General features: G+C 35.3%; 1 protein-coding gene across 1 annotated transcript in view; it reads left to right on the top strand.

Moving 5' to 3' along the window:
• ARID2 (AT-rich interaction domain 2) overlaps positions 1 to 26,158 on the top strand; it is a 166,684-nt gene that overhangs the window by 122,847 nt on the left and 17,679 nt on the right. The window contains exon 16 of the mRNA XM_059185572.1: positions 5,123 to 5,271. Within this exon, the coding sequence (XP_059041555.1) occupies positions 5,123 to 5,271 (149 nt within the window). The remainder of the gene's footprint in view (positions 1 to 5,122; positions 5,272 to 26,158) is intronic.

The raw sequence follows: 26,158 nt of genomic DNA, 5'->3' as shown, positions 1-26,158 counted from the left end.
GGTATCTTCCGGGTCCCTTCCTTTCTTTGATAAAGAGCTTGAAGTTATTCAACCCATCAGAATGCAGATCTGTAGCCTCAAGGGGGCAGCATTTAGTCATAGCCAAGATCGTTTTAACAAGAACCCCAGGAATTATCATTTCAATATTTTGTTAAGAGTACTACTGCTTAAATTGTGGAGTAGTAGCACATTGTAGTACATCGTAAAAACTGAGAAAGGCATTACCACTAAACATAATAATTGTTTTTGCATTTTAGTGTATCCTTATAAACAGTCTTGGTATGTATTGATTATCTAGGTTATATACTTTGTAAGAGTAAAAAACTTGGTAGTTTAAAAACATGAGGGAATGTAAGAGCAGAAAGAATCTTAGATATTATCTTGTCCCAAACTCTCATTTTTAAAAATTGAAGTTACTTTCCCACACTCACAAAGATCTCTTTTCCAGTGATTCCTGTAATTGTCTTAATTCTGTTCTCAAAAGATCTATACATTTAGACTAAGTATAAATACTTTTATTTCACAGAGTAAATCTTATTTTTGTTCCTTATAACTGCTTCAGAGTATCTCTCCTTCCTCACCTGTGTTTTAGAATATATTTTGTCAGTTCCTTCAAGTAGGTCCGAGGTGTCAGGGTGTCTGGTTTATTTGTCATCCTATTTATCTTAAGTCAGTTCTGTTTTATAAGTGGCTTTCAAAATCTGTAGCTAGAATTGAACAAACTGTTTCATTACTACCTAGCAAAGAATTTATTTTGAGAATAGATTATGAATTTGTATCTTTCTAACATAGATTAAAGTGTTTAAATTTTTATCTTTCTAAGGTTTTTAAAGTTTAGTACTAAGAACATAAGGGTTTAAGAGCCTCAAATCCCAAGTCTTATATCAGAAAATGTTATCACTCTAGGGCCACCTGGGTGGTTCAGTCAGTTAAGCATCCAACTCTTGATTTCAGCTCACATCATGATCTCAGGGCTCTGTGCTCATGGACAAGTCTGCTTGAGGATTCTTTCTCTTTCCTTCTGTCCCTACCCCTGCTTTTGTGGTTTCTCTCTCAAGTAAATAAATAAATCTTAAAAGTTATCACAGATCTAGAATTTTTAGCCATAATTTACTATTGAAAAGATGATCAAAGAAAGCATCATCTTGAAAAGATAATAGAAGAAAGCAAGGCAATAATAAAACTGCTGCATTAACTTTTTCAGTTAGTTCTACATTGCAGAATAAATCACATAGTTATTTTGCATCCTTTGTGTAATTTTACTTTTTTGGTCACTCACTGCTGGATTTGTGGGGGGGGAACCCCAAAACCTGTAACATTAAAAAAGAAATAGCTCTTCCTCAATAGAGTAGATGATAGAGAATATTCCTCAAGAGGGATCATTCCAAAAACTATGACTTTGAAACCTACTTTTACATTTACACTTGAGTTAGGGTTATGGCTGATGATCAAGCAATTCATGGTAAAAAACTGAGCCTAGGACGCCTGGGTGGCTCAGTGGGTTAAGCCGCTGCCTTCGGCTCGGGTCGTCATCTCAGGGTCCTGGGATTGAGTCCCGCATGGGGCTCTCTGCTCAGCAGGGGGGTCTGCTTCCCTTCCCCTCTCTCTCCCTGCCTCTCTGCCTACTTGTGATCTCTCTCTGTCAAATAAATAAATGAAATCTTTAAAAAAAAAAAAAAATGAGCCTGGGTGGCTCAGTGGGTTTAGCCTCTGCCTCCGGCTCTGGTCATGATCTCAGGTTCCTGGGATCAAGCACCGCATCAGGCTCTCTGCTCGGCGGGGAGTCTGCTGCTTCCTTTCCCTCTGCCTGCCACTCCCCCTGCTTATACACTCTCTCTCTCTCTGTGTATCAAATAAATTTAAAAAAATAATAATAAGGTTAAGAAAAAGTAAACATATAGCCCAAAAGAAATTTATTTTGCACTATCATGTAAAAGACCTAATTCTTTTTATTAATTAATTGATATTTATTTGTTTGTTTGTTTATTGGGGGAGGGGCAAAGGGAGAGGGAGAATGGAACTTTTAAGCAGACTCTGTGCTGAGTGCAGAGTGCAGAGCCCATCGCTGGGTTGGATCTCATGACCCTGAGATCATGACTTGAGCCAGAATCAAGAGTAGGATGATTAACTAACTGAGCCACACAGGCACCTCACGAATGTGTAATTTTTTTAATAACAAGAGGAAACCTAAAAATATTCACTCCTGTGGTCAAAGGAAATATGAGTCTTAGAATTTCTCATTTGGTATATTCTATAAGTACTTAAATTCTTGGGGTGCCTGGGTGGCTGAGTTGGTTAAGTGTCTGCCTTTGGCTCAGGTCATGATCCCCAGGGTTCTGGGATCAAGCCCCACTATGGGTTCCCTGCTCAGTGGGAAACCTGTTTCTCCCTCTCCCCACCCTCTGTTCGTGCTCTCTCTTGCTATTCTCTATCTCAAATAAAAAAAAAAAATTTTTAAGTACTTTAATTCTTTTTGTTTCAGTGTTATATTTAGATCTATCTAATTCTTTTTATCACTCTGTCACTTGTTTATTTTTTATTGTAAAATTTTTTCCAACATATACAAAAGTAGAGCCAAGAAGTCTTCATGTTTCTATCACCTAGATTTAAATATTATTACCATTTGCCTTTTTAGTTTCATCTGTTCTTCACAATCATTTTTTTTTCTTGGAGTACCTTAAAACAAGTATCAAACATTATTTCATTTTGCCAGTAAATCAGAATCTATTTCTCTAATAGTTAAGTACTTTTACCTATTTAGATCTGTCTCTCTCTCCAGTACCAAATCATATCTAGCAGAGATAACAGTGTGTTTAATATTATCTCACACCCAGTTCATTGTTCTCTAGTTGTCTTTTAAAAACAACATGGGTTTGGTTTTTTTAAACAGCTCGTTTGAATTAAGATCCACAAGTTTTTACATGTTGCATTTGGTTAATGTGTCTTTATTCATTATTAATTTAACAACTTAGATTAATTTCAGTCATCCTTGCCATATCCTTCATTCATATTTGGGGTCAAAATACCTTGTGATTATTTGTTAAATAAGAGTTCCACAATGAAAAAAAAAATACGTTAAAGATTTATTAGCACTTTTGAAAATAAAAATAAGCTTAATTACAAATATATAACAAAATATTCAATAAAGTACCTAATTTAAATGGTAATAGAAAAGGGAAACAGAAGATTCATTCTGAGGGAATTTGATGCTTCTGGCAAATTTACCCTTTAATAAAAATTCTGGGATATTTATAACTTGTTACTCTCTAATATATGTATTTGGCTGAAACTGATTCTCTTGGTTACTTCCCTTATTAGAATTTCTTGGATTTTTATTGCAATATTTTCATTTCAGGAAAACAATTTCAGTAATTCTTTTGATAAATAGACTAATTCTAATGTTACCTTCCATTCCTTTGTCTCCGATCCTTTTTTTTTTTTTTTTTTGTCTGCTTTCTCAGCATCAGTTTTTATGGCTTTAAGAATTCCCAGGAGAATGATTGTCAGATCCGTGTTTCCAGCATTAACTTCTATTAATAGACATTTGTAGTTGATCTGCCACTGTCCCCAAAGCAGACTCATTCATTATCTTTCCTCCAAAGTTTAGTTTCCCGTATCTATTTGGACATCTAGCATACATGTTGCCATTTGTTGAGAATCTAGAACTAGGCTCTTCATCTGTAGTTTCTCTAGTCTTCAAACAATCCCTTATGTTAAGATTTCATTACTTAATAGTTTATAGATGACAAAACTGAGGATCACAGAGGTTAAAGAGATTGCCCTGAGTCACTTCACTAGTTTAAAAGGCAAATTGAAAGTTTGAGTACTGGTGTGTCAAGCTAAAAAGTCCACCCTATCCATGGCACCTGTTTTTCATGCATGCATATGCATGTATATGTTTTCTCACTGACCATATTATAAAATCTTAAGTGTGGGACCAGATCCTATTATGGAAACAACTTCAATCATTTCACAAAAGTAGATTTTCTTTTTCTTAGAGCATGGAACTCAAAGAGTCCTAGGATTTCTCATTTCTAAACTTTTTTTCAGCATTTTATTCTCTTTTTTCTTTTTTATGCTCTACCCTTATAGCTTAATGTCTTTTTTTCTAGTTATTATGGATTTTAATCTGATGTTTGCAGAAATTTTTAACTAGTTTTGTCCAACTATTTCCAATATTACCTTATAAGTGAATGAGTATATTTAATATTTTTCCAGAGTTTAAATTTATTGCCATTAAACAATGCTTTGAAAATGGTGTGCTACCATTTCTATATGAGAAATTCATTATTATTTTTCCCTTTGTGATACGTTATGAATAAAATCTGAGATAAGGTTCAAAGAAAGTATTTTGCCTCAAATTGTTTTAAGCCATATTATAATTACGTGTTTTTCAGAGAGAAAGGGATAGGCTACAGAAGAAGAAAATATAGCTTATATTTAAAAGACTTCTGAATTAGAATTGGAATTAGAATTCTTTTATTTGTATTGTCCATCAAAAGCTGAAACTGAACAACTTTAAAGACTAAAGTTGTTAAAACGGCTTACTATAAAATAATATTTATAACATTCTACTTCTAGTTTTCATTTTTAACATCAGAAATTTTCTTTGCGTTTTGCTATGATTGTTTTATGTTGTAGTCATTAAAAAAATCTGAAAGGAAATATATGCAAAGAAAGATTAATTTGCAATTGATTCGTTCTTGTGCAGAATGTGTGTAAGTAAATCAGTGAGTGATTTATAGTAGATTTATTCCTCATTTTAATCTATAGTTTTGTTTCTGCCTAATTTATTGATCTAAAATTTCTTAATTCTAAATAATTTATGTCCTGTAACATTAACAATGTGATCTTGCCTTTGTGGCTCATATGAAATAAAAGAATCTTTCCTAATTATTTTTATAAAAAATAAAATTTTTTATTAATTATTTTTATAAAAATAATTATCTTTTTAAAAGAATTTTTAAGAAATATTTACTAACTACCAATGTAAATTCTGTGTTAGAAGTGCATAACTAGCAATGTAATCATAATTGTCATTAAAATCATTTATGCCTATACTATAAAATATGAATGTCTTTCAGTGTCATCTCACAAACTGCGTGGTTGTGTTTTTTCACAGAACACTCCTATGACGCCTTCACCAGCTGTGCAAGTGCAGAGCCAGCCTAACACTTCCCAGCCTTCTCCATTCAGTGCATCTAGTCAACAAGGGGATCCAGTGAGAAAACCTGGACACAACTTCATGTGTCTGTGGCAGTCTTGTAAAAAGTAAATGGAAATTTTATTTGATACACATAAATGCTCTTTGTTCTGGAATGCTTTTATATCTACATTTCTCTCATCTCTACTTTTATGAAAAATTTTTTTTTGAAACCACTGAAATCTTTTAGCAAAAATACTTCCTGTTAGGAGGGATGTTGATACAGGTCCAGTGGCACCTGAGCTAAAAAAAATTTATATAAATGGTAAAAAGAGCTTCATTGCCTAATGGTAGGTTATTGGAGAATGTATCTCAATATTAGTTTTTAACAAAAGAAAATCAGCTAAGTGTTTGATTTGATATTTGGCTATGAAAAGAGATAGGGTTTTTAAAGTAACTCGAAGTTGGTGGTAGCTATCAAATTTTTGTAGCAACTTAAAGATAATAATCTGTTAGGAAGACTAATGTCTTAAATTTGAGTTTGGGTTGGACACCCCATGAAAATTATTTCTAAAGCCATACCATCCCACCATTTAATAACTAAGATGAACAGTGAGTACGATTGAACTTACTAAAACAGGGCTTTCTTATGAAATGCTTGCAAATAATGTTGGTTAAAATAAGATAGTTCTTTAACAGTTCTCAGCCAAGACCCTTTGTTTTGTCACTTTTTAGAGGTCTAGGACTAAGGCACTTGTCTTAATAGACATAATACCCTTCATTTTTTTGGATATCAAAGATCTATTTCACTTTAACTGAGAGCAGTAATTACCATATTCTTTTAAAAATTATATTTGCTGTTCATGATTTTTATGATATACTACAGACATACTTTTACTTAAACTTCATATTGTGGTTTGTTGTGGGGTTGTGGCTATAACTGTAGAGTAGGGGATTTTTTTTCTATTTTTTAAATTTTTATTAACATATAATGTATTATTAGCCCCGATATAGGTCTGTGAATCTCCAGGTTTACACACTTCACAGCACTCACCATAGCACATACCTTCCCCAATGTCCATAACCCTACCACCCTTCCCCTACCCCCATACTCCGAGCAACCCTCAGTTTGTTTTGTGAGATTAAGAGTCTCTTATGGTTTGTCTCCCTCCCAATCCCATCTTGTTTCATTTATTCCTTTCCTACCCCCCAAACCCCCAACATTGCCTCTCAACTTCCTCCTATCAGGGAGATCATATGATAATTGTCTTTCTCTGATTGACTTATTTTGCTCAGCATAATACCTTCTAGTTCCATCCACATTGTTGCAAATGGCAAGATTTAATTTCTTTTCATGGCTGCATAATATATATATATATATATATATATCTCCAACATCTTCTTTATCCATTCATCTGTTGATGGACATCCAGGTTCTTTCCATAGTTTGGGTATTGTGAACATTGCTGCTATAAAGGTTCGGGTGCACATACCCCTTCAGATCACTACATTTGTATCTTTAGGGTAAATACCCAGTAGTGCAGTTGCTGGGTCAAAAGGTAGCTCTATTTTCAACTTTTTGAGGAACCTCCATGCTGTTTTCCAGAGTGGCTGGACTAGCTTGCATTCCCACCAACAGTGTAGGAGGGTTAGAGTAGGGGATTATAAATAGTGTGTACAACGTTGGACAGTGTTCATCAAACTTTAAATCTCGACCCAGTAGTGGTGTCATGAAATCATTTTGTCAGGTCTCTACTTGTGAGTTTTTGCTGGTTTTTTTTTTTCCCCAATTAAAAAAATGAATAAGGTTCTATCATGTTAGTAAAGGTAACTATCATTTCCAGTTTTATATGTGTATAGTATAGGCATTTGTGTATTAGATTATAGTGTAAGACTGTTTGTCAAAAGGTAGTTTAGCACAGGTCAGTGCTTTCAGTGGTCTTTGATTATTTCTTTTATTTGTTTATTTTGACCTTTGTTTTGTTTATGTTGTAAGTTAATTTGAAAGGTTTTTCACCAAAGTCAACTGTAATCTTTACTTTTTTTAGATTTTCGTTTTGTCTTTTCATGCAAATGGGAGCTAATGGAATAGTCACCTAATACTGTTTGTTGACTAAAAAGTTTAGGAATAGTTGCTTTAGATGAAGTACTTATAGTATATCAAGAAAAAAAAGTTGCTGGAGTTCATGAGCCTAAATGCCTAAATGCACGACATGATTTCCCATCTTGCTACAAGATTTGATCTGTGCCTCCTCTTTGAAAGTCTTCTTTGAATAAGACTCAGCAAGGCTTCCTAGAGCTTGTCACTTTTTAAAGCCAGGTTTAGATGCTGCAATCTCAATTTGATTCTGCAAATATTTACTGAGTACCCTCTAGGAGGGTGTATGTGGTAGGAGTTAGAAATAAAAAAGATCGTTTTCAGCTTCTATAGAAGCACATCCAAAAACAAACTTTTGGTATAAATAAGTGCTATAAAGAGGTAGTTGGCAGCATAGTGGACAGTTAATGCAATGCTGAGATGGTTAGAAAAGTTTCAGTACAGGAGCTCCTGGGTGGCTTAGTCTGTTAGGCAGCCACTCTGGTTGTGATCTCGGTGGGCTTGTACTTACTTGGCGCAGAGTCGGCTTCAGATTCTCTATCCCTTGCTCCTTTTCTCTCAATTGTTTGAGTTTTATGAAGAGAGTTTTAGAATTGGCATTGTGTACTTCTATCAGGATATATGTAATATCTTGTCTCTTTTTTTGTGATGTCAACAATGATTGAGGATCATCACCTAAATCTGTCATTTCACTAAGAGTTGTAAAATGTAAAAGTTCCCCTCTTACCAACTTTTTGGTTTCTCTGAGGCATAGTAAGTTCCTAGAGAAAAGGCTAGATAGGTTATTTATGATAGCTCTTGCTTACCAGTTTTCAAAACATTGCATTATTTACTTGTATTCTTCAAAGGTGTCCATGGAGTTTGGATTCTGTTTATTTTTGTTTTCAGTTTCGCTATAAATGAACTTATGAATTTAAAAATATTTGAAGTATTTTAGTCCATTCAAGTTACTATTTCTTGGTGTTTGAATCATCCCATCTTTAACAAGGAGAGGTCTGTCTATTCATGCTGGTTCCCAGTTCCTTTGGTTAATCTTAGTATCAGTGATCTTAATATGTCTTTAGTAGTTTCCTTGCTCTCTGTTAGACAAAATGTTCCTGCTGCACACATGGCATCAAATTTCTCCAAGGAGGGCTTTTAATGGGAAATGGTATTTAGTCTAAGTTCCAGGGAGTATCCATTGTATTTAATTAAGTTTGTTATTGTTCTAGCTAGATGTTTTAGTGACAGACTAGAAAACTCATGGTTTTTATTTCATGCTTAGGAGGAGCTTCTCAATTCTTAGATTGCATCATACACTTTTTGTTGCCTTCTACTACTTTAATTTTTTAACTTTTTGATAGATCTGTAATTTAGTTTTATGTATAAAGTATGAATCTAGCTTTATTTTTTCCAAATGGCTAACATATTGGTGTTTATCTTTTCCTTAAGTGTTTGAATTTTTACCCTTGTTATAATATTAAATTCCTGTATGCTTTGTCTATTTCTGTATTACTTGTTATCACCCTGGTCTCTGTCCTTATTATACCATCACTTTAACTTTTAATGTTGGATATGGCAAGATTCCTCTCCTAATTTTTCTTTTTCAGGGTGTTTCTCAATTTTTTTTCAAGCACTTATCCCAAGCACTTTGCTAGATTTTGAAATTAGAGTTGGTACATGTACAGATACTTATACTTTCAAATGAACTTTAGAATGTTTCTAGAGATCAAAAAAAAAGCATGTTGGCATTTTCATTGTAATTGCTTTTTTTTTTTTTTTAAGATTTTTTCTTTTAATTTATTTGTCAGAGAGAGAGAACACAAACAGGGGAGCAGCAAGCAGAGGGAGAAGCAAGCTCCAAACTGAGCAAGGAGCCCAATATGGGACTCAGTCCCAGGACCCTGGGATCAGTGACCTGAACCAAAGGCAGATGCTTAACCTACTGAGCCACCCAGGTGTCCTTGTTATAATTGCTATTAATGAATTTTTTGGTAGTGTTTGTCTTTTCAGTGTTATTTCTTCCTTTATAAAAAAAAGGTATCAGCTTATGGTATTATAGTCTTTTCTACCCAGAACAGTTTGAAAGTTTTCTTCACATACATTAATTGTAGAATTTACTGCTACCTGTGGCTCTTTTTGTTGTTGTTGTTGTTGTTGCTATCATAAAGTCTTATAACTTCTATTATATTTTTCAACTGGTTGTTTTTTTTCCTTTATGTCCTCTTATCCAATTATATCTTACATTCCCAGAATAGTTATATAATAGTTGTGATAATATGCATCCTTATCATTTAAAAAAATTAGTAAACTATATTTTAGAGCAGTTTTAGGTTTATAGAAAAGTTGAGCAGATAGTGCAGAGTTCCCATGTATTCCCTCTTCCTTGCAGTTTCCCTAGTACTAACATCTTGTGTTAGTGTGATGTGTATGTTAAGATTGTTGAGTAACATTTATACCTTACTATTAGCTAAAATCCATAGTTTACATGAGGATTCACTCTTTGTGCTATACAGTTGTGTGGATTTTGACAGTGCATAATGTCACATATTCATCTTTACAGTATTCTACAGAATAGTTTTACCACACTGAAATGCCCAGTTTGATCTGTTCATCTCTCTTTACTGCCTCCCGTCTCCCCCACTTCTGTGCCCCTGGCAACTACTGATTTTCTTACTATCTCTATAGTTTTGCTTTTGCCCAAAATGTTATAAAGTTGGATCACACAGTGCATAGTCTTTTCAGACTGGCTTCTTTCACCAAAAATAGAAATTTTAAGGTTCCCTATGTCTTTTTTGTGGGTTGATTGCTCATTTCTATTTATTGCTGATTAATAATAATTCCATCGTATGGATGCACCAGTCTATTACCTATCAAAGGACATTTTGATTGCTTCTGGTTTTTGGCAGTTAAGAAGTTGCTACAAGTGTTTGTGTTTAGTTTTGTGTAGACATAACTTTTTCTTTTTTTTAAAGTAAGCTTTGCACCGAACATGGTGCTTGAACTCACAACCCTGAGATCAAGAGTCACATGCTCCACCGACTGAGCTAGCCAGGCACCCTGTATGGAAATGATTTTTAACTCATTTAGGCAGATTTCTAGGGTTACAATTACTTGATTGTATGGTATGACTATATTTGGCATTGTAAGAAACTGCCGAACTATTTTTCAGAGTAGCTGTACTGTTTTGTATTTTTCACCGTCAATGAATGAATGAGAGTTCCTGCTCCTCCACATCCTTATCACTATTCAGTATTGTCAGTTTTTTAGATTTTAATCCCTCTAATAGATGTGCCTTCATATCTATGTTGTTTTAACTTGTATTTCCCCGGTAACAAAAGATGTTGAGCATCTTTTCATTTACTTATTTACCACCTGAATATCTTCTTTGGTAGGGTATCCAGATTTAACCTGTTTTTTTAATTGGGTTGTTTGCTGAGTTTTTAGTAATATATACGTGTTAGATTTTGCCATATCTTTTCTTTCTTCTGCATCTGTTTATGTGATCATACGATTTTCCTCCTTTAGCCGGTTGATGTAATGGATTGCATCAGTTAATTTTTGAATCTTGAATCAGCTTTGCATATGCACTGAAAAAGTTAAATATGTATATTTTTCATCTTATCCTAAGGTATTTAGTGTTTTTACATTTGGCCTAAGAGGCTCAGCAAAGTGGGAGATAGAGCAGCAGGGTAGGGGCACACAATGACATAGTGCGTCCTTCATTTTTTGTTGGTATATAGTTTTTTTTAATGTTATTTGACTGGATTTGCTAATATTTTTCTTGAGGATTTATTTTCTTTTATCTTTTTTTTTTTTTAAGATTTTATTTGTTTTGTCAGAGAATAAGAGAGAGCACAAACTGGGGCAACAGGCAGAGGGAGAAGCAGGCTCCCCATGAGCAAGGAGCCCAATGCGGGACTCCATCCTGGGACATTGGGACCGAAGGCAGACGCTTAACCTAGACTGAGCCATCCAGGCATCTTTTTTTTTTTTTTTTTAAAGTGGGCCTTACAGTGTCGAGCCCAATACAGGGCTTGAACTCATGACCCTGAAATCAAGACCTGAGCTGAGATCAAGAGTCAGGCACTTAACTGCCTTAGCTACCCAAGTGCCTCTTTTGAGGATTTTTACACCTATGTTCACAAGGGTTACTGGTCTGTAGTTTTTCTGACTTTTTATGTATGGTTTTGGTATTAGGGTAATGCTGGTCTTATGTAATAAATTAGGAAATGTTCTCTCCTTCTGTTTTCTGGTAGAGATTACAGAGAATTGGTATCATTTCTTCCTTTAAAGTTTGGTAGAATTCACCAGTGAAACCATAAATCATTGGTTCAGTTTTTTCAATAGTTAAGGCTTGTTCAAATTATTCTTCTTGTGTGAGTTTTAGCAGATTGTGTCTTTTAGAGAATTGACCCATTCATTTCATAAATTACCAAATTTGTGGCATAGAGTTATTTATAACATTTATTATCCTTTTAATGTTCATAGGCTCAGTAGCAATGAAAGAAGCTTTCATTTCTGGAATTAATAATTTGTGTCATTTCTCATTCTTTCTCTTGGTTAAGCTAGCTGGAGGTTTATCTACTTTATTGATCCTTTAAAACAACCAGTTTTTGGTTTTGTTGATTTTCTCTGTTGATTTCCTATTGTCATTTCATTGATTTCTACTTTATTTTTTATTTTTTTATATTTTTATTTTTAACATTTTTAAAATATTTTTTTGTATTTTTATATTGTTCCTTTTTTAGTTTTCTTTTTTTTTTTTTTTTTTTTTTTTTTTTTAAAGATTTATTTATTTATTTGATAGACAGAAATCACAAGGAGGCAGAGAGGCAGGCAGAGAGAGGAGGAAGCAGGCTCCCTGCCAAGCAGAGAGCCCGATGCGGGACTCGATCCCAGGACCCTGGGATCACGACCCGAGCCGAAGGCAGAGGCTTTAACCCACTGAGCCACCCAGGCGTCCCCTTTTTTAGTTTTCTAAGGTGGAAGCTTAGATTACTGATTTTAGATCTTTTCTAATATATACATTTCATGCTATAACTTTCCCTCTGTATACTGCCTTAGCTATATCCCACAAATTTGATAAGTTATAATTTCATTATCATTTGGTTCAAAATATTTTAGAAGTGTGTGGTTTAATTCCCAAATATTTTGGGGTAGCCCCCCTCCTATCTTTTTGTTAGTGATTTTTAGCTTAATTACTTTATAATTTGAGAGCATACTTTATATGATTTCTCTTCTTTTAAATTTAAGGTGTATTTCATGTCCTGGAATGTAGTCTATCTTGGTAAACATTCCATGTGAGCATGAGAAGAATGTATTTTCTGTTGATGCTAAAGTATTATACAAATGTCAGTTAGATCCAATTGATTGATGGTGCTCTTTAGTTCAAATACATCCTTACTGATTTTCTGCCTGCTGGATCTGTCATTCGCTGATAGAGTTGTGCTAAGTTTCCAAGTATAATTAGTGGATTTGTCTTTTTCTTCTTACAGTTCTGTCAGATTTTGCTCATATTTTGATGCTTTGTGTTAGGAATGCAGACCTTAAGAATTGTATGTCTTTATAAAGAATTGACCTCCTTATCATTATGTAATGTTCCTCTTTATTTCTGATAGTAACCGTACTCTGTAGTCTGCTTTGTCTGACATTAGTATAGTTACTCCAGCTTTCTTTTTGTTATAGTTGGTGTGGTATATCTTTCACCATCCTTTTATTTTGGGGAGCAGGATGGAATATAAAATGGATTTTAATGTTCAAACTAATATTATTGGTCCCCAACTGTCAACTTTGAATATGATTTTCTCTTCTCCCCCCACCCCCAGGTTTTCCTCATATAAGTCAATCCTTTAACTTTTGCTAACTGCCTTTAAAATTTTTTTTTTAATTCAAGTGTAGTTGGCGTACAGTGTTATATTGTTTCAGGTGTACAACTTAGCCACTTGACAATTATATACATTATGCAATGTATTCACTACGCTAAGTTTAGTTACCATCCATGTGTTATCATACAAAGCCATTACAGTATTATTGATTGTACTCCCTGTGCTGTACTTTTCATCCCCATGACTTACTTATTTTAGAACTGGAAGTTTGTTCTTTTTAATCCCCTTCACCTATTTTGTTCATCCCCAACCACCTCCATCACTTTTATAATCTGTGTTTTTATATCTCACCACACACAGTTGGGTTTCATTTTGTTTATCTACTCTGCCAGTCTCTTTATGTTTAGATCATTCACATTTAAAACGATTATTGGTACAGTTGCATTAATATTTATCATATTTATAAATGTTTTCTATTCAGTTCACTTGTGTTTTGTATCTTTTCATGTTTTACTTTCTTTGGTTTTAGTTGAGTTATTTAGCATATCAGTTATACTACTTCTAAAAACTTCTTGTGGTTCTGGAGTTTGAAATACATATTTACGCCTAATCTAGTTTGCTTTCAAACAGCAATATACTGTTTCATGTGTACAGGTACCTTGTAATGACATATTCTTACTTCTTCCCTCGTGTCCTTATACCGTGCTGTCATTCATTTCACTTATCCAAAAGATTTAATCACCAAATACATTGTTGCTGTTACTCTGAACATTTATCAGTTCAGTTCAGTTCAAAATAAGAAAAGTAAAATATTTCATTCTGCTTCCATTTTTCTCCTTCTCCTGTACCCTTCCTTTCTTTCTTTTTTTTTTTTTTTTTAATTTTATTTATTTATTTGACAGAGATCACAGTAGACAGAGAGGCAGGCAGAGAGAGAGGGAAGCAGGCTCCCTGCTGAGCAGAGAGCCAGATGCGGGGCTCTATCCCAGGACCCCGAGATCATGACCCGAGCCGAAGGCAGCGGCCCAACCCACTGAGCCACCCAGGCGCCCCTACCCTTCCTTTCTTTATAAGTTTCTGACCTCCACCATTTTTCTTCTCTATGAAGAATCTCTTTTAACATTTCTTATAAGGCAGATCTACTGTGCAAATATACCCTCAGTTTTTAATCTGAAAAAATATTTTTTCTTCACTTTTGATACAATTTTGTGGACATAATTTTTTTTTCTTTTAACTTTAAAATCTTCATTCTACTCTTCTTGCTTACATGGTTTCTCAAGAGACCTCCAGTGTAATCCAGTATTGTGCTATCAGTAAGGTTTTTGTGTTTGTTCTTTTCCCTCCAGCTATTTTCAAGACTTTTTGTCTTTGGTTTTTAGCTATTTGAATATAATATATCTAAGTGGTGTTTTTTTGTTTATTTGTTTTACATTTATCCTATTTGGTATTCTCTGAGTTTCCTAGATCTGTGGTTTGGGGTGTGTCATTAATTTTGGAACATTCTCAGCCATTCTCTGTTCAAATATTTCTTTCACTTTATCTCTTTCCTCTTTCTGGTATTTCCGTTACACATATGTCAGACCTTTTGTAATTGTTTCTAGTTCTTGAATATGTTTCCTTTTTTTTTTCTCTTTGTTCTTCAGTTTGGGAAGTTTCTACTCATAACAAATTTAAGCTCGCTGATTCTTTTCTTGGCAACATCCAGTCTATTGATGGTCTCATCGAAAGGCATTTTTTTTAAAGCTTTATTTTATTTTATTATTTATTTATTTATTTATTTAAAGATTTTATTTGTCCATTTGACAGGGAAAGACACAACGAGAGGGGGAACTGAATCAGGGGGAGTGAGAGAGGCAGAAGCAGGCTTCCACTGAGCAAGGAGCCCGATGCAGGGCTCAATCCCAGAACTTTGGGATCATGACCCGAGCCGAAGGCAGACACCCAACGACTGAGCCACCCAGGCGCCCCTAAGATTTTTTTTTTTTAATTTTTAAAAATATTTTATTTATGTATCTGTTAGAGAGAGAGAGAACAGAAACAGGGAGAGCTGCAGAGAGAGCAGGCAGAGGGAGAAGCAGGCTCCCTGCTGAAAAGGAGACCGAAGTAGGACTTGATCCCAGGACTCTGGGTTCATGACCTGAGCTGAAGGCAGACACTTAACTGACTGAGCCACCCAGCTGTCCCTCAGATTTTATTGTTCAAGTAATCTCTACACCCAACACAGGACTCAAACCTATGAGAATGATATCAAGTCACATGTTTCACCCACTGAGCCAGCCATTCCTCAAAGACATTCTTTATTTCTGTTACAGTGTTTTTTTATTTCTAGAATTTTTTTTAAAGATTTTATTTATTTATTTGACAGGCAGAGATCACAAGTAGGCAGAGAGGCAGGCAGAGAGAGAAGAGAAAGCAGGCTTCCCGCTGAGCAGGAAGCCCGACGTCGGGCTCGATCCCAGGACCCTGGGATCATGACCTGAGCCGAAGGCAGTGGCCTTAACCCACTAAGCCACCCAGGCGCCCCGTATTTCTAGAATATTTTTTTAAGATTTTATTTATTCATTTGTCAGAGAGCACAAGCAGAGGGGGCAGCAGGCAGAGGGAGAAGCAGGCTCCCGCTGAGCAGGGAATGCAATGCGAGGCTTAATCCCAGGACCCCAGGATCATGACACGAGCCAAGGGCAGACGCTTAACCGACTGAGCCACTCAGGTGTCCCTCTAGCATTTCTTTTTGATTCTTAGCATCTCCATTTCTCTGCTTACTTTACCCATATCTTCTTTCATGTTGCCACTTTGTCCATTAGAGCCTTAGCATATTAATCATAATTGTGTTAAGTCTGCAGTGTGGTAATTCCAAAGTCTCTGCCATTATCTGTGTTTGGTTCTTATGCATGCTTTGTTTCTTCAGACTGGTTTGGATTTGTTGTTAGGTTTTGGTGTTTGGTTTCTGGTTGGTTTTTGGGTTTGTTTTTGTTTTTTGTTTTGTTTTTGCATTTAGCATGCTTTGTAACTTTTTTTTGAAAGCCTGATAAGTTCTATCAGTTAATGAGAACTGAGGCAAAGAGACCTTCAGTGTTAAGTTTTTGCTTAGGAATTACGCAGCGTTTAATGTTTGCTGTAGCTGTAGGTGTCAGAGGCTTCAGTTTCTTCTAGTGTCCTTTATGTCCCACTCCCCCGTTATCTTTGTTTTGTTGGAAGCTCACTTTTTAAGATTTATTTATTTTATTTTAGCACATATGGGGTGAGAGGAGGAGGAAGGGAATCTCAAGCAGACTCCCCGCTGAGCACAAAGCCCCATGCAGGGCTTGATCTCAAGACCCATAAGATCATGACCCCAGCCAAAACAAAGAGTCGCATGTTCAACCATCTGAGCCACGCAGACACCCTGAAGCTCTTTTTTTTTTTTTTTTTTTTAAGATTTTATTTATTTATTTATTTGACAGAGAGAGAGATCACAAGTAGGCAGGGAGGTAGGGAGAGAGAGAGAGGAGGAAGCAGGCTCCCTGCTTAGCAGAGAGCCCTATGCGGAACTTGATCCCAGGACCCTGAGATCATGACCTGAGCCAAAGGCAGCAGCTTAACCCACTGAGCCACCCAGGCGCCCCCTGAAGCTCATTTTTATTTTATTTATTTATTTTTTTTAAAGATTTTATTTATTTATTTGACAGAGAGAGATCACAGTAGACAGAGAGGCAGGCAGAGAGAGAGAGAGGGAAGCAGGCTCCCCGCTGAGCAGGGAGCCCCATGCGGGACTCGATCCCAGGACCCTGAGATCACTACCCGAACCAAAGGCAGCGGCTTAACCCACTGAGCCACCCAGGTGCCCCTGAAGCTCATTTTTAAATAGAGTCTGTATCTTACAACTCTCTTGGTTGTAATCCTCTGTTACCATATAGGAGCCTTGTTGATGTGGTGGTAAGGTATTGTAGATGAGAAGCATTCTATTATCTCATGATTAAATCTAACTTGTTTTAGTGGGCTGAATCTAAGGGCTGTGACTTTAAGAAGAGTTTTTTTTTAGATTTTATTAATTTATTTGACAGAGAGCAAGAGACAGATCACAAGTAGACAGAGAGGCAGGCAGAGAGAGAGAGAGAGAGGAGGAAGCAGGCTCCCCGCTGAGCAGAGAGCCCGAAGTGGGGCTGATCCCAGAACCCCGAGACCATAACCCGAGCTGAAGGCAGAGACCCAACCCACTGAGCCACCCAGGTGCCCCAAGAAGAGTTTCTTTTATTTTCTTTATTTTTCTCCCCTTATGTGAGACAGGGAATCTGGAGGGCTCAAGTTATCGAATTCTCCTTCCCCTAGTCCAGATAAGTAAGGCTTTAGTAATTTTCCTTGAGGGAAGGCCCTTGGTAAGGAGAAAAGAACACTCTGGGCATATTTAAAATTGACTGCCTTCACTCTCCCAATGCTAGAAAGCCCTAAGTTTTTCTCCAGTCTTTACCTTAGGACCCTGGTAAAATGCCTGGAAGTAAAACTCACAAAAGCGTGGGCAGTGGCAAAGCCCTACCCCCGCCCCCAACCCCAGTCAGAGTTTTTATCTCCCAAGATAACCCATACTAGACCTCCCATCAATTCATCGATCTCTGCTTAAGTATTCCTACCGGTTACTGACTCTGGAGTTATTTGTGATTCTCTACATTCGACTATCTCCAGTGTTTCAGGGAGGCAGTTTGCCTTGTGACCTCAGTTCTCTGCTGGATTTAGGAAGAATTGGTAATTTTCAGTTCAACTTTTTTCTTGTTCTGAGGATGGCAGTGACAACTTCTAAGGTCATATATCTGAGCAAAAACTTGGAAGATACTTGTCCTTATATTTATTCTTGTTTTTATATCATCAGCATGATGTGGACTATTAGTTTATAATTGAAATATGAAATATGTAAATATATGTGATTATGTTTTGTGTTTGATCCTTGTTTAAGAAATGGGACCCAAAAAATTCTCTATAATAAAAAAATACCCATGAACTGCTCTTTTAATTCTGTGCATTTAAGAGGAAAGGATTCAGTGACTCTGGTAAGCCAAGAATTTACATTCATTGTTTTTAGTACTGTTTCTTGTCCACAGTGTTCTTTGAATAAGCAAGGTAGGGATAAAAGGGACATTTGAGAGGGACCTCCAACTTATCTTTAATCATAGTGTCTCTGCCTTTTACTTTATGTATAAAGACTCTAAGTCCTATTTTGTTTGAAAAAATGGTTCTGCTGCTATGAAAGACAATTGAAAGCCACTTTTGTTTGTTTGTTTGTTTTTGGTTGGTTTTTGAAGAATTTATTTATTTATTTGTCAGAGAACGAGCCCAAGCAGGGGAAGCAGCAGGCAGAGCAGGCAGAGCAGGCAGAGGGAGAAAAAAGCTCCCCACTGAGCAGGGAGCCCAGTGCGGGACTCAATCCCAGGACCCTGGGATCATGACCTGAACCAAAGGCAGACACCCAGCTGACCGAGCCACCCAGGTGTCCCTGAAAGCCACTTTTTAAGAATACATCATTTCTCATTGATATCTGGCTAATAACTATTATAGAAAAGACAAAAATTATTTTCCTTTGGGAAAAATATAATCTATATCATGTTTATATTTAGAGTTATATCATTAGAGAGTCAAACAGAATTTAGAAGAATTCAGGAAATGTTTCCAATGTGGAAGCTGTTCTCTGTAGAAACTGGGGACTTTTATTTGCTCTAATAAATTTTATATTCCCTGGACCACCTAGGAATCTCCTCAAGTGATGCTGAGGTTCAAGCTACTGGGTTCCTACTGAACCTTTTGTAGTTGTAGTTCCTCCTAAAGATTCTAACATAAGGTTTCCTTACTCCTACTATATAATCCTTAAAGATACTTTTGCATCAGGATGAGATTTGAGTAATCATTCGTCTCATGGGAAATAACAGAGAACAACAGGAAACATCAGCCTCACTGTATGTGACCAGTGAATGAAAACTAGAATTTGTATTCTCTGTAAAGGTGCTTTTACTTCTTACAGAAGTATCATCCAGAATCCGTGGTAAATCTTTAATTTCTTCTAGTTATTGAAATTTCAGATAGTCAGTTTAAGGAGTTAAATGAAAAAAATTAAAATATTTAACAAAAACTGATGGCAATTTTGATTTAAGGTAAAACATTTTGGCTTAAGGTAAAGAAGTTTCTAAAGATTAGTTGAGCATGATATATAATTATCTTGAAGGATTTGGAAATACTTGATATAGAGTAAGATATCCAGAGTAGAAATTTATAATTCATGATACATCAGTGAATGCTTAATTCTAGTTAAATTGCCAGTTTATGTTGAAATGAATTCAGTAATTAGATTACTTGACCGTTTGGAATTCATTTTATAGCATCTTCTGTCTAAATTTTGTGGCCATAAGACCAGAAGGTATCTTCAGAGGGTTGATGTTTTGCATCCTGGAGTTTTTATCATGTTAGCACAATATCTGGCACATAAAGGGCTTTTAATTAATATTTGTTGAGCAAGTTAAGTTAAAGAAGTTTGGCTTGATTTTATAGTCAACAGTGCTTTGCTGACCTAGCCTGTTGGCATCTTATTTTTTCAACTGAAGGTAACAGCTCGTCACCTTGCAATTCCTACATTTATAAAAGATTTTACATGAAAGCTATAGAATCAATCGATATTTTGTTAATATTATTATACTTAAAGTTTGAACTAATAAGCCTTAATAAATGTAAGATAAATTTTATGTAATACCTTTTAGTAGCATTAGCTTGAGGTATATTCCTTGGGCCTTAACTACTGATGCATAAAAATGTATTATTAGGAAAAGCTCTAATTCCTTCCACAGCTGATGGTAGAACTTTCTATTTTACTTCATTCTTCCAAACACTGGATACCAAAGAGTATTTAAAGATGGTACCCAGGGGCACCTGGGTGGCTCAGTGGGTTAAAGCCTCTGCCTTCGGCTCAGGTCATGATCCCAGAGTCCTGGGATTGAGCCCCGCATCGGGCTCTGTGCTCAGCAGGGAGCCTGCTTCCTCCTTCTCTCTCTGCCTGCCTCTCTGCCTACTTGTAATCTCTGCCTGTCAAATAAATAAATAAAATCTTAAAAACAAGTAAGTGAATAAAGATGGTACCCAAAACCAAAAGTGTGTGTGTGTATATATATATATATATATATATATATATATATATATGTATGTGTGTGTGTGTATCTATATATAGATATATATACTTACCTTTTTTTTTACGTATTCCTACCTAGTCACTGTTAATACATATATATATACACATATATGCATAGTTATACACATATATATACCATATGTATGAAATTTGCCAAATAGTGTTGAAGGTCTTTTTAGAATTACTTAAACTATTGGGGAATAGAATTTACTAAGGTGAGAATCTAGCCTGCATTTTACTAATAGCCTTATTCCTTAGAAATTATTCACAGAATAAGAAAATTATGTACCAATGCTAGCCTCTTAAACCTACTGTACTTTCAGAATTTGCCAGTATTAAAAATAAGAAAAAATTTATAGCATCATAGATACTGGATGTAAAAATATACTTCAGTTTTTATGTAGGTATAAACTTATGCATATTATCCAAGTAAACAATCATGTATTATAGTAAGTAGGAAAAAAGGTCTTTGGACATATCTGGTCTCAAATCCCAGCTTTTGCCACATAGTTGTATGCTCTGGAAAGTTACTCCTTTGAAAGCTTGTTTTCCTTAGCAGTAAAGTGGGGATAATTATACCTTTAACAACGAGCCATCATAGAAATCAGAGAAGATGTTGTTTGTGAATATACGAAATGCAGAGTAAGAAAGAAGCAAAAGGAAGAAGTTCAGGTCAGAAGGTACTTTATGCTGTGAGTAGCTTTGTCAGGAAGAGTGTGAAGTGATATACAGCCATATCTTTCAAGGAGTCCGTGTGAGTATCCAGCCTCAAATTCATTTGTACAGATTCATTTATTTGCCTTATTTGTCTCATTAAAAACAGACAAGTACACACATCATCATTCATTCATTTTTATTTTATCTCCAAGCTTATGTTTAATTAAGTATAACATATTTATTGAAATGCCTAAATTGTGCATATGTACTTCTGTACTACTTTCATATGTGATTAAAATTTTGGTGGAGGGTACAGATTTTGAAAGCATATTTATTTAAACAAGATTCCTGAGAATATATTTCCTACTTTGGTGTATAAAATGTATGACTGCTTCACAGACCAGTAGGTTAGTAGGAGCTGGGGCTAGAGGATCAAATAGCAAAAACAGAAACCCTTTCCTCTATTAATTATTATTACTACTACTACTATTTATATTATAATATTAATTATTAGAAGGGAAGGTGATAGGGCCAAAGACATTTAGTTTTGACTATCTTCCATCCACTTTCCTTTCCTATATTTGAGATAATTTCCCATAATTTTAGTCTTACTAGAAGGCAGGACATATCTCTTTCTACAAAAGCCCCAAAAAAGGGGGAAAAGCCAAATACTTGCTTACTCTCCCATTGCTTTTAGCAGCTAAAGCAATCATTAGTTGCCCTTACCTGTGGCTTTGAATCTAGACCGATGATGGCAGACGGAGGGCTGGAGCAGCGCAGTATGTAGTTTTGCGAGGGCACCAGTACTGGTTGGGGCTGTCCAGTTGGCACTTGTAATTTTTAGTCCCAGGTTAAGGCAGTAAAATAATTTCTTTTAATAATGAACTTAGTTGTCTTTTTGTTTTGTTTTTATATTTTGGACTTCTACAATTGGATATGTGATAAAATTTGGGTAAGCCTGCCAGCATCATTGTTGGCTTGGGCTTTTCCCCCCAGATTTTATCAGCTCGTTACTAAATCTCATTTGAATATAAAATAATGCATACCCTTGTTATCTCTTTGGCCAGACAATGTTATCTGTGTAAAGCAATTAGATGTCAGGGGTTGAGGTAAAAGTTAATTGTTCTAAATTAACAATATAGCTTTTTCAAAATCTGTCTTTGCAGTGTAGGTTTTTCTGATGTATAGTACTGTCATTTAGGTGCCTTTATTAACATTTAAATGCACATCTTCTAAACTAGAATTTTCCTAATAAAAAACCTATATCCCATGTGTTTTAAGACAAATTAAATGGTTTTACAGCAGGAGGGCAAGTAAGAGGAACATGGAATCCTTTTCAGTCATTAGAGAAAAACAGCCTGCCATGAACCTCAGCAACTTAAGAAAACTTTAATTGAAAATCTCTGAACTAAAGTGCTATTTTCAGCCCTTTTATTTATATTTTAAAAACAAAGGAAACAATCATAGCTTTATAGCCATAGATGTTTGTTTCTAAACTGTTCTTTTAAATGTGGTGAATTATTAAAATATGTGTTATTCATATGTATAACCTGCATCGATTGCAGACTTTTAAATAATAAAATCTTTAAGGTAGTAGGAAGAGTATGCTTTGTTTACTTCATTTATTCATGTGTTTATGATGCATAAGAAATTGATTGGTGGTAGGAAAAGTGGTAGTAATAACCGTTGTATAATGGCTTTATTTTCAAGTGGAAAGTGTTGTCGCCTTAAGCAGCTGCTTAGAGTACCTAGAATCCACAAACTTGCATCTAGTAGCCTTATGCAAATATTTGTTCAATTGAAACAAACAGCTGAAAGAAAAGGGAATTTGATGAAGGAAATTTAAATAAAGGAGTAAAGGCTAATCCTGAACTTTAGCTATAGCTATTTATGTAAAGATCAGGGGAGTAGCCATTATAAATTGTATTGATGATGTATTTGAAAATAATATGTACCTTTGAAAGATGGCCAATGATGAAAAAAAATTCTCAGATATAGTTACTGTAATAAATGCATTAAATATTGGTTAAAGAAAAACAGCCTGCCATGAACCTCAGCAACTTAAGAAAACTTTAATTGAAAATCTCTGAAACTAAATCTCTGAACAATATCTATTAATATCAATTTATAATGATATTAATAGATATTGTAAATCTATTTACTATCTTTTGTGACAGTAAATGAGATCAAAGGAAAAGTGTTGTTTCTGTTGTTTTTATTTGGAGTAGCGTATATATTATTACACTTAGATATAGGGTTCAGTAGAAAGGAAAAGACAGAAGATGCAAAAGAGGAGGTAGTTTATGAAGGTTTGTAACAGATTCCAGGATATACAAGAAGGAATTAACTCTGGAAATAGTGACTACTTAAGGTCCAAGAGTAGGGGGAACTATGAGTAATGACAGAAAATTTAATACAGAGGAAAAGGAAGTTAAGGCAGCTCTAATAGAATAAACTTAAATTCTTTCAGGAATAAGCCTTTTTTTTTTCAGACACTTAACCAATATGGCAATATCCTTAAATTTACAAACTCAAACTATATGGGGAAGACAAACTCTGAAACAACCAGATTGAAATTTAGTGTTTAACAAAAGGTGAAAAAGTTGGGAGCAGTTTTGTAGGGAATGTTTTCAGGAGCAGAAATTAATAGAGTAAGTTGTAATGATGAGAATCACTTGATAATCGGGAGCATTAACTTGGAGGTGAACTAAACTTTATTTACCAAGGCTTGGCAACTTTGGAATAGTTATTGGAAGTCTCCGGGTAGAGATTAGTAGGATAGACAAGGTGAAAAGACAGTAGATTACTAGACGGACCACTACTGCTGTTACTACTACTAATGATCATGATAATAGCTCTCATTTATCGTTGGCCTGATATTTGCTAAATGGCTTTACATGTATCAAATTTAAGCCTCATGACCACCCTGAAAGATATATTACCAGTAAATAAAATGAGTTCCAAAAATGTTATTTGTCCAGTGCTTCCACCTGTGGTTGTGCTTCCACACCCCTGGAGGGGAGGGATGTGCTATTCATGTTAGAGATGTCAGAGAATGTATTTTTATTACAGTGGTTTTTTAGCAGGTAAAAGTATCTTAGTGAAGGCATTCTTTTAATTGTACATATAGCCATATTGTGGCAACCAAATTTTATGAGTAACAGTCCCCGTTTTGTGTAAAAACAAACACACACGGCAGAGGGTACAGCTTAAAGGAAATATATGAAAATGTTAACAGTCTGGGCAATTAAATCACAGGGAATTTTTATTTTCATTTAGATAGACTTGAGGGGCACCTGGGTGGCTCAGTGGTTAAAGCCTCTGCCTTTGGCTCAGGTCATGATCTCAGGGTCCTGGGATCGAGTTCCGCATCGGGCTCTCTGCTCAGCAGGGAGCCTGCCTCCTCCTCCTCTCTCTCTCTCTGCCTGCCTCTCTGCCTACTTGTGATCTGTCTGTCAAATAAATTTAAAAAAAAAAAAAAAAAGTTTAGATACCCTTGAATTTTTCTGGTTTCTTTAAATGAACATGTTGTTTATTTTAGGTGGCTGGGATAGGTTATTGATGGAAAGGTAGTAGTAAGGAAAATTGTTCTAGACACACTAGTATACAGTGGTGGCATCCCAGCTTATCTCTTCCCCTATCCCATTCCCAAAAAATCAGTAACATTCTATAAACTCATTATCTGTTTTGCACTGGAATTGCATTTAAGCTTTAAAAATCCAGATTTTCGGGGCGCCTGGGTGGCTCAGTGGGTTAAGCCACTGCCTTCGGCTCAGGTCATGATCTCAGAGTCCTGGGATCGAGTCCCACATCGGGCTCTCTGCTCAGCGGGGAGCCTGCTTCCTCCTCTCTCTCTCTCTGCCTGCCTCTCTGCCTACTTGTGATCTCTCTCTGTCAAACAAATAAATAAAATCTTTAAAAAAAAAATCCAAATTTTCCATTTAATGTATTTGGAAGCTGATCAGTGCAACCAGCTCCATTCTTAGTTATACTAGTAATTGTACTTTCACCAGTCAATGAATGGTTTGTATGACTTGAGTAGTTAGATAAATAGTAAACAGACTTAGGATAGAGGGGACAGGTAGTAGATAAGAGGGAAATAATAGACTCTGTGCAGGGCAGGTGAAGTGATGAACACTTGACAATCCCTGTGATCTTAAAACCGTACATATACAGCTTCATAAGTTTAGTAATTTGATTTAAAGAAGCACTAATTTTATCTCTTTTTGGTCTCTAGTAAATTCATCAATTTTGTGTGTTGTAAATAAACTTGATTCATTTAATGTACTATGAAATATTTTAGAATCAGGTATCATTTTGACCAGTACTGGTAGTAGTACATTTGGGTTTTGGTGTGTGTACAAACAGCTTTACCTTTTAATTAATAATTAATTGTGACAATTATTAGAGCTCCAGCCATATTTATTTCGTATTAATGAAAAGCATTGTTTGTACTAAAAATTAAAAGAGATTCCAAAACTAAAAGTATAATTTTAATTACACAGTAAACACTTTTTTTTTTTACATCCCCATGACTTACTTTATAACTAAAAGTTTGTATCTTTTCCCTTTACCCCTTTGTCCACTCACTATCCCCCATCTGATAACCACCAGTCTCTTTATCTATGAGCTTGTGGGGGTTTTTTTTTTTTTTTTGGTTTACTTTTTTTTAGATTCTACATATAAGTGAGATTATATGGTATTTGTCTTTCTCTGACTTATTTCACTTGGCATAATACCCTCTGTGTCCATCCATGATGTTGCAAATGGCAAGATTTTATTCTTTTTTATAGCTGAGTAATCCATTATATATGTGTATACCACAACTTTTTTATCCATTCATCTATCAGTGGACACTGAGTGAGGTTGCTTTCATGTCTTAGCTTTTGTAAATAATGCAGCAGTTAATATAGGGATGTATATATCTTTTATAATTAGTGTTTTCATTTTCTTCAGATAAATACCCAGAAGTAGATTCATTGGATCATATGGTAGTTCTAGTTTTAATTTCTTGAGGAACCTCCATACTATTCTCCACAGTGGCTGTACCAGTGTGCATTCCAAACAACAGTGCACAAATGTTCCCTTTTCTCTGCATCTTCACCAACACTTGTTACTTTCTTGGGTTTTTTTGTTTTTGTTTTTGTTTTTGTTTTCAATACTAGCCATTCTGACAGGTGTGAGATGATATCTTATTGTTTGGATTTCCATTCCCCTGATGATGAGTGGCATTGAGCATCTTTTCAAGTATCTGTTGGCTATCTGTATGTCTTTTTTAGAAAAAGTATCTATTCAGATTCTCTGCTATTTTT

The sequence above is a fragment of the Mustela lutreola genome, chromosome 8 (assembly GCF_030435805.1).
Source record: "Mustela lutreola isolate mMusLut2 chromosome 8, mMusLut2.pri, whole genome shotgun sequence".
Lineage (NCBI taxonomy): Eukaryota > Metazoa > Chordata > Mammalia > Carnivora > Mustelidae > Mustela > Mustela lutreola.
The sequence above is the reverse complement of the archived record's forward strand: the minus strand, read 5'-3'. Positions and strand labels throughout refer to the sequence as shown.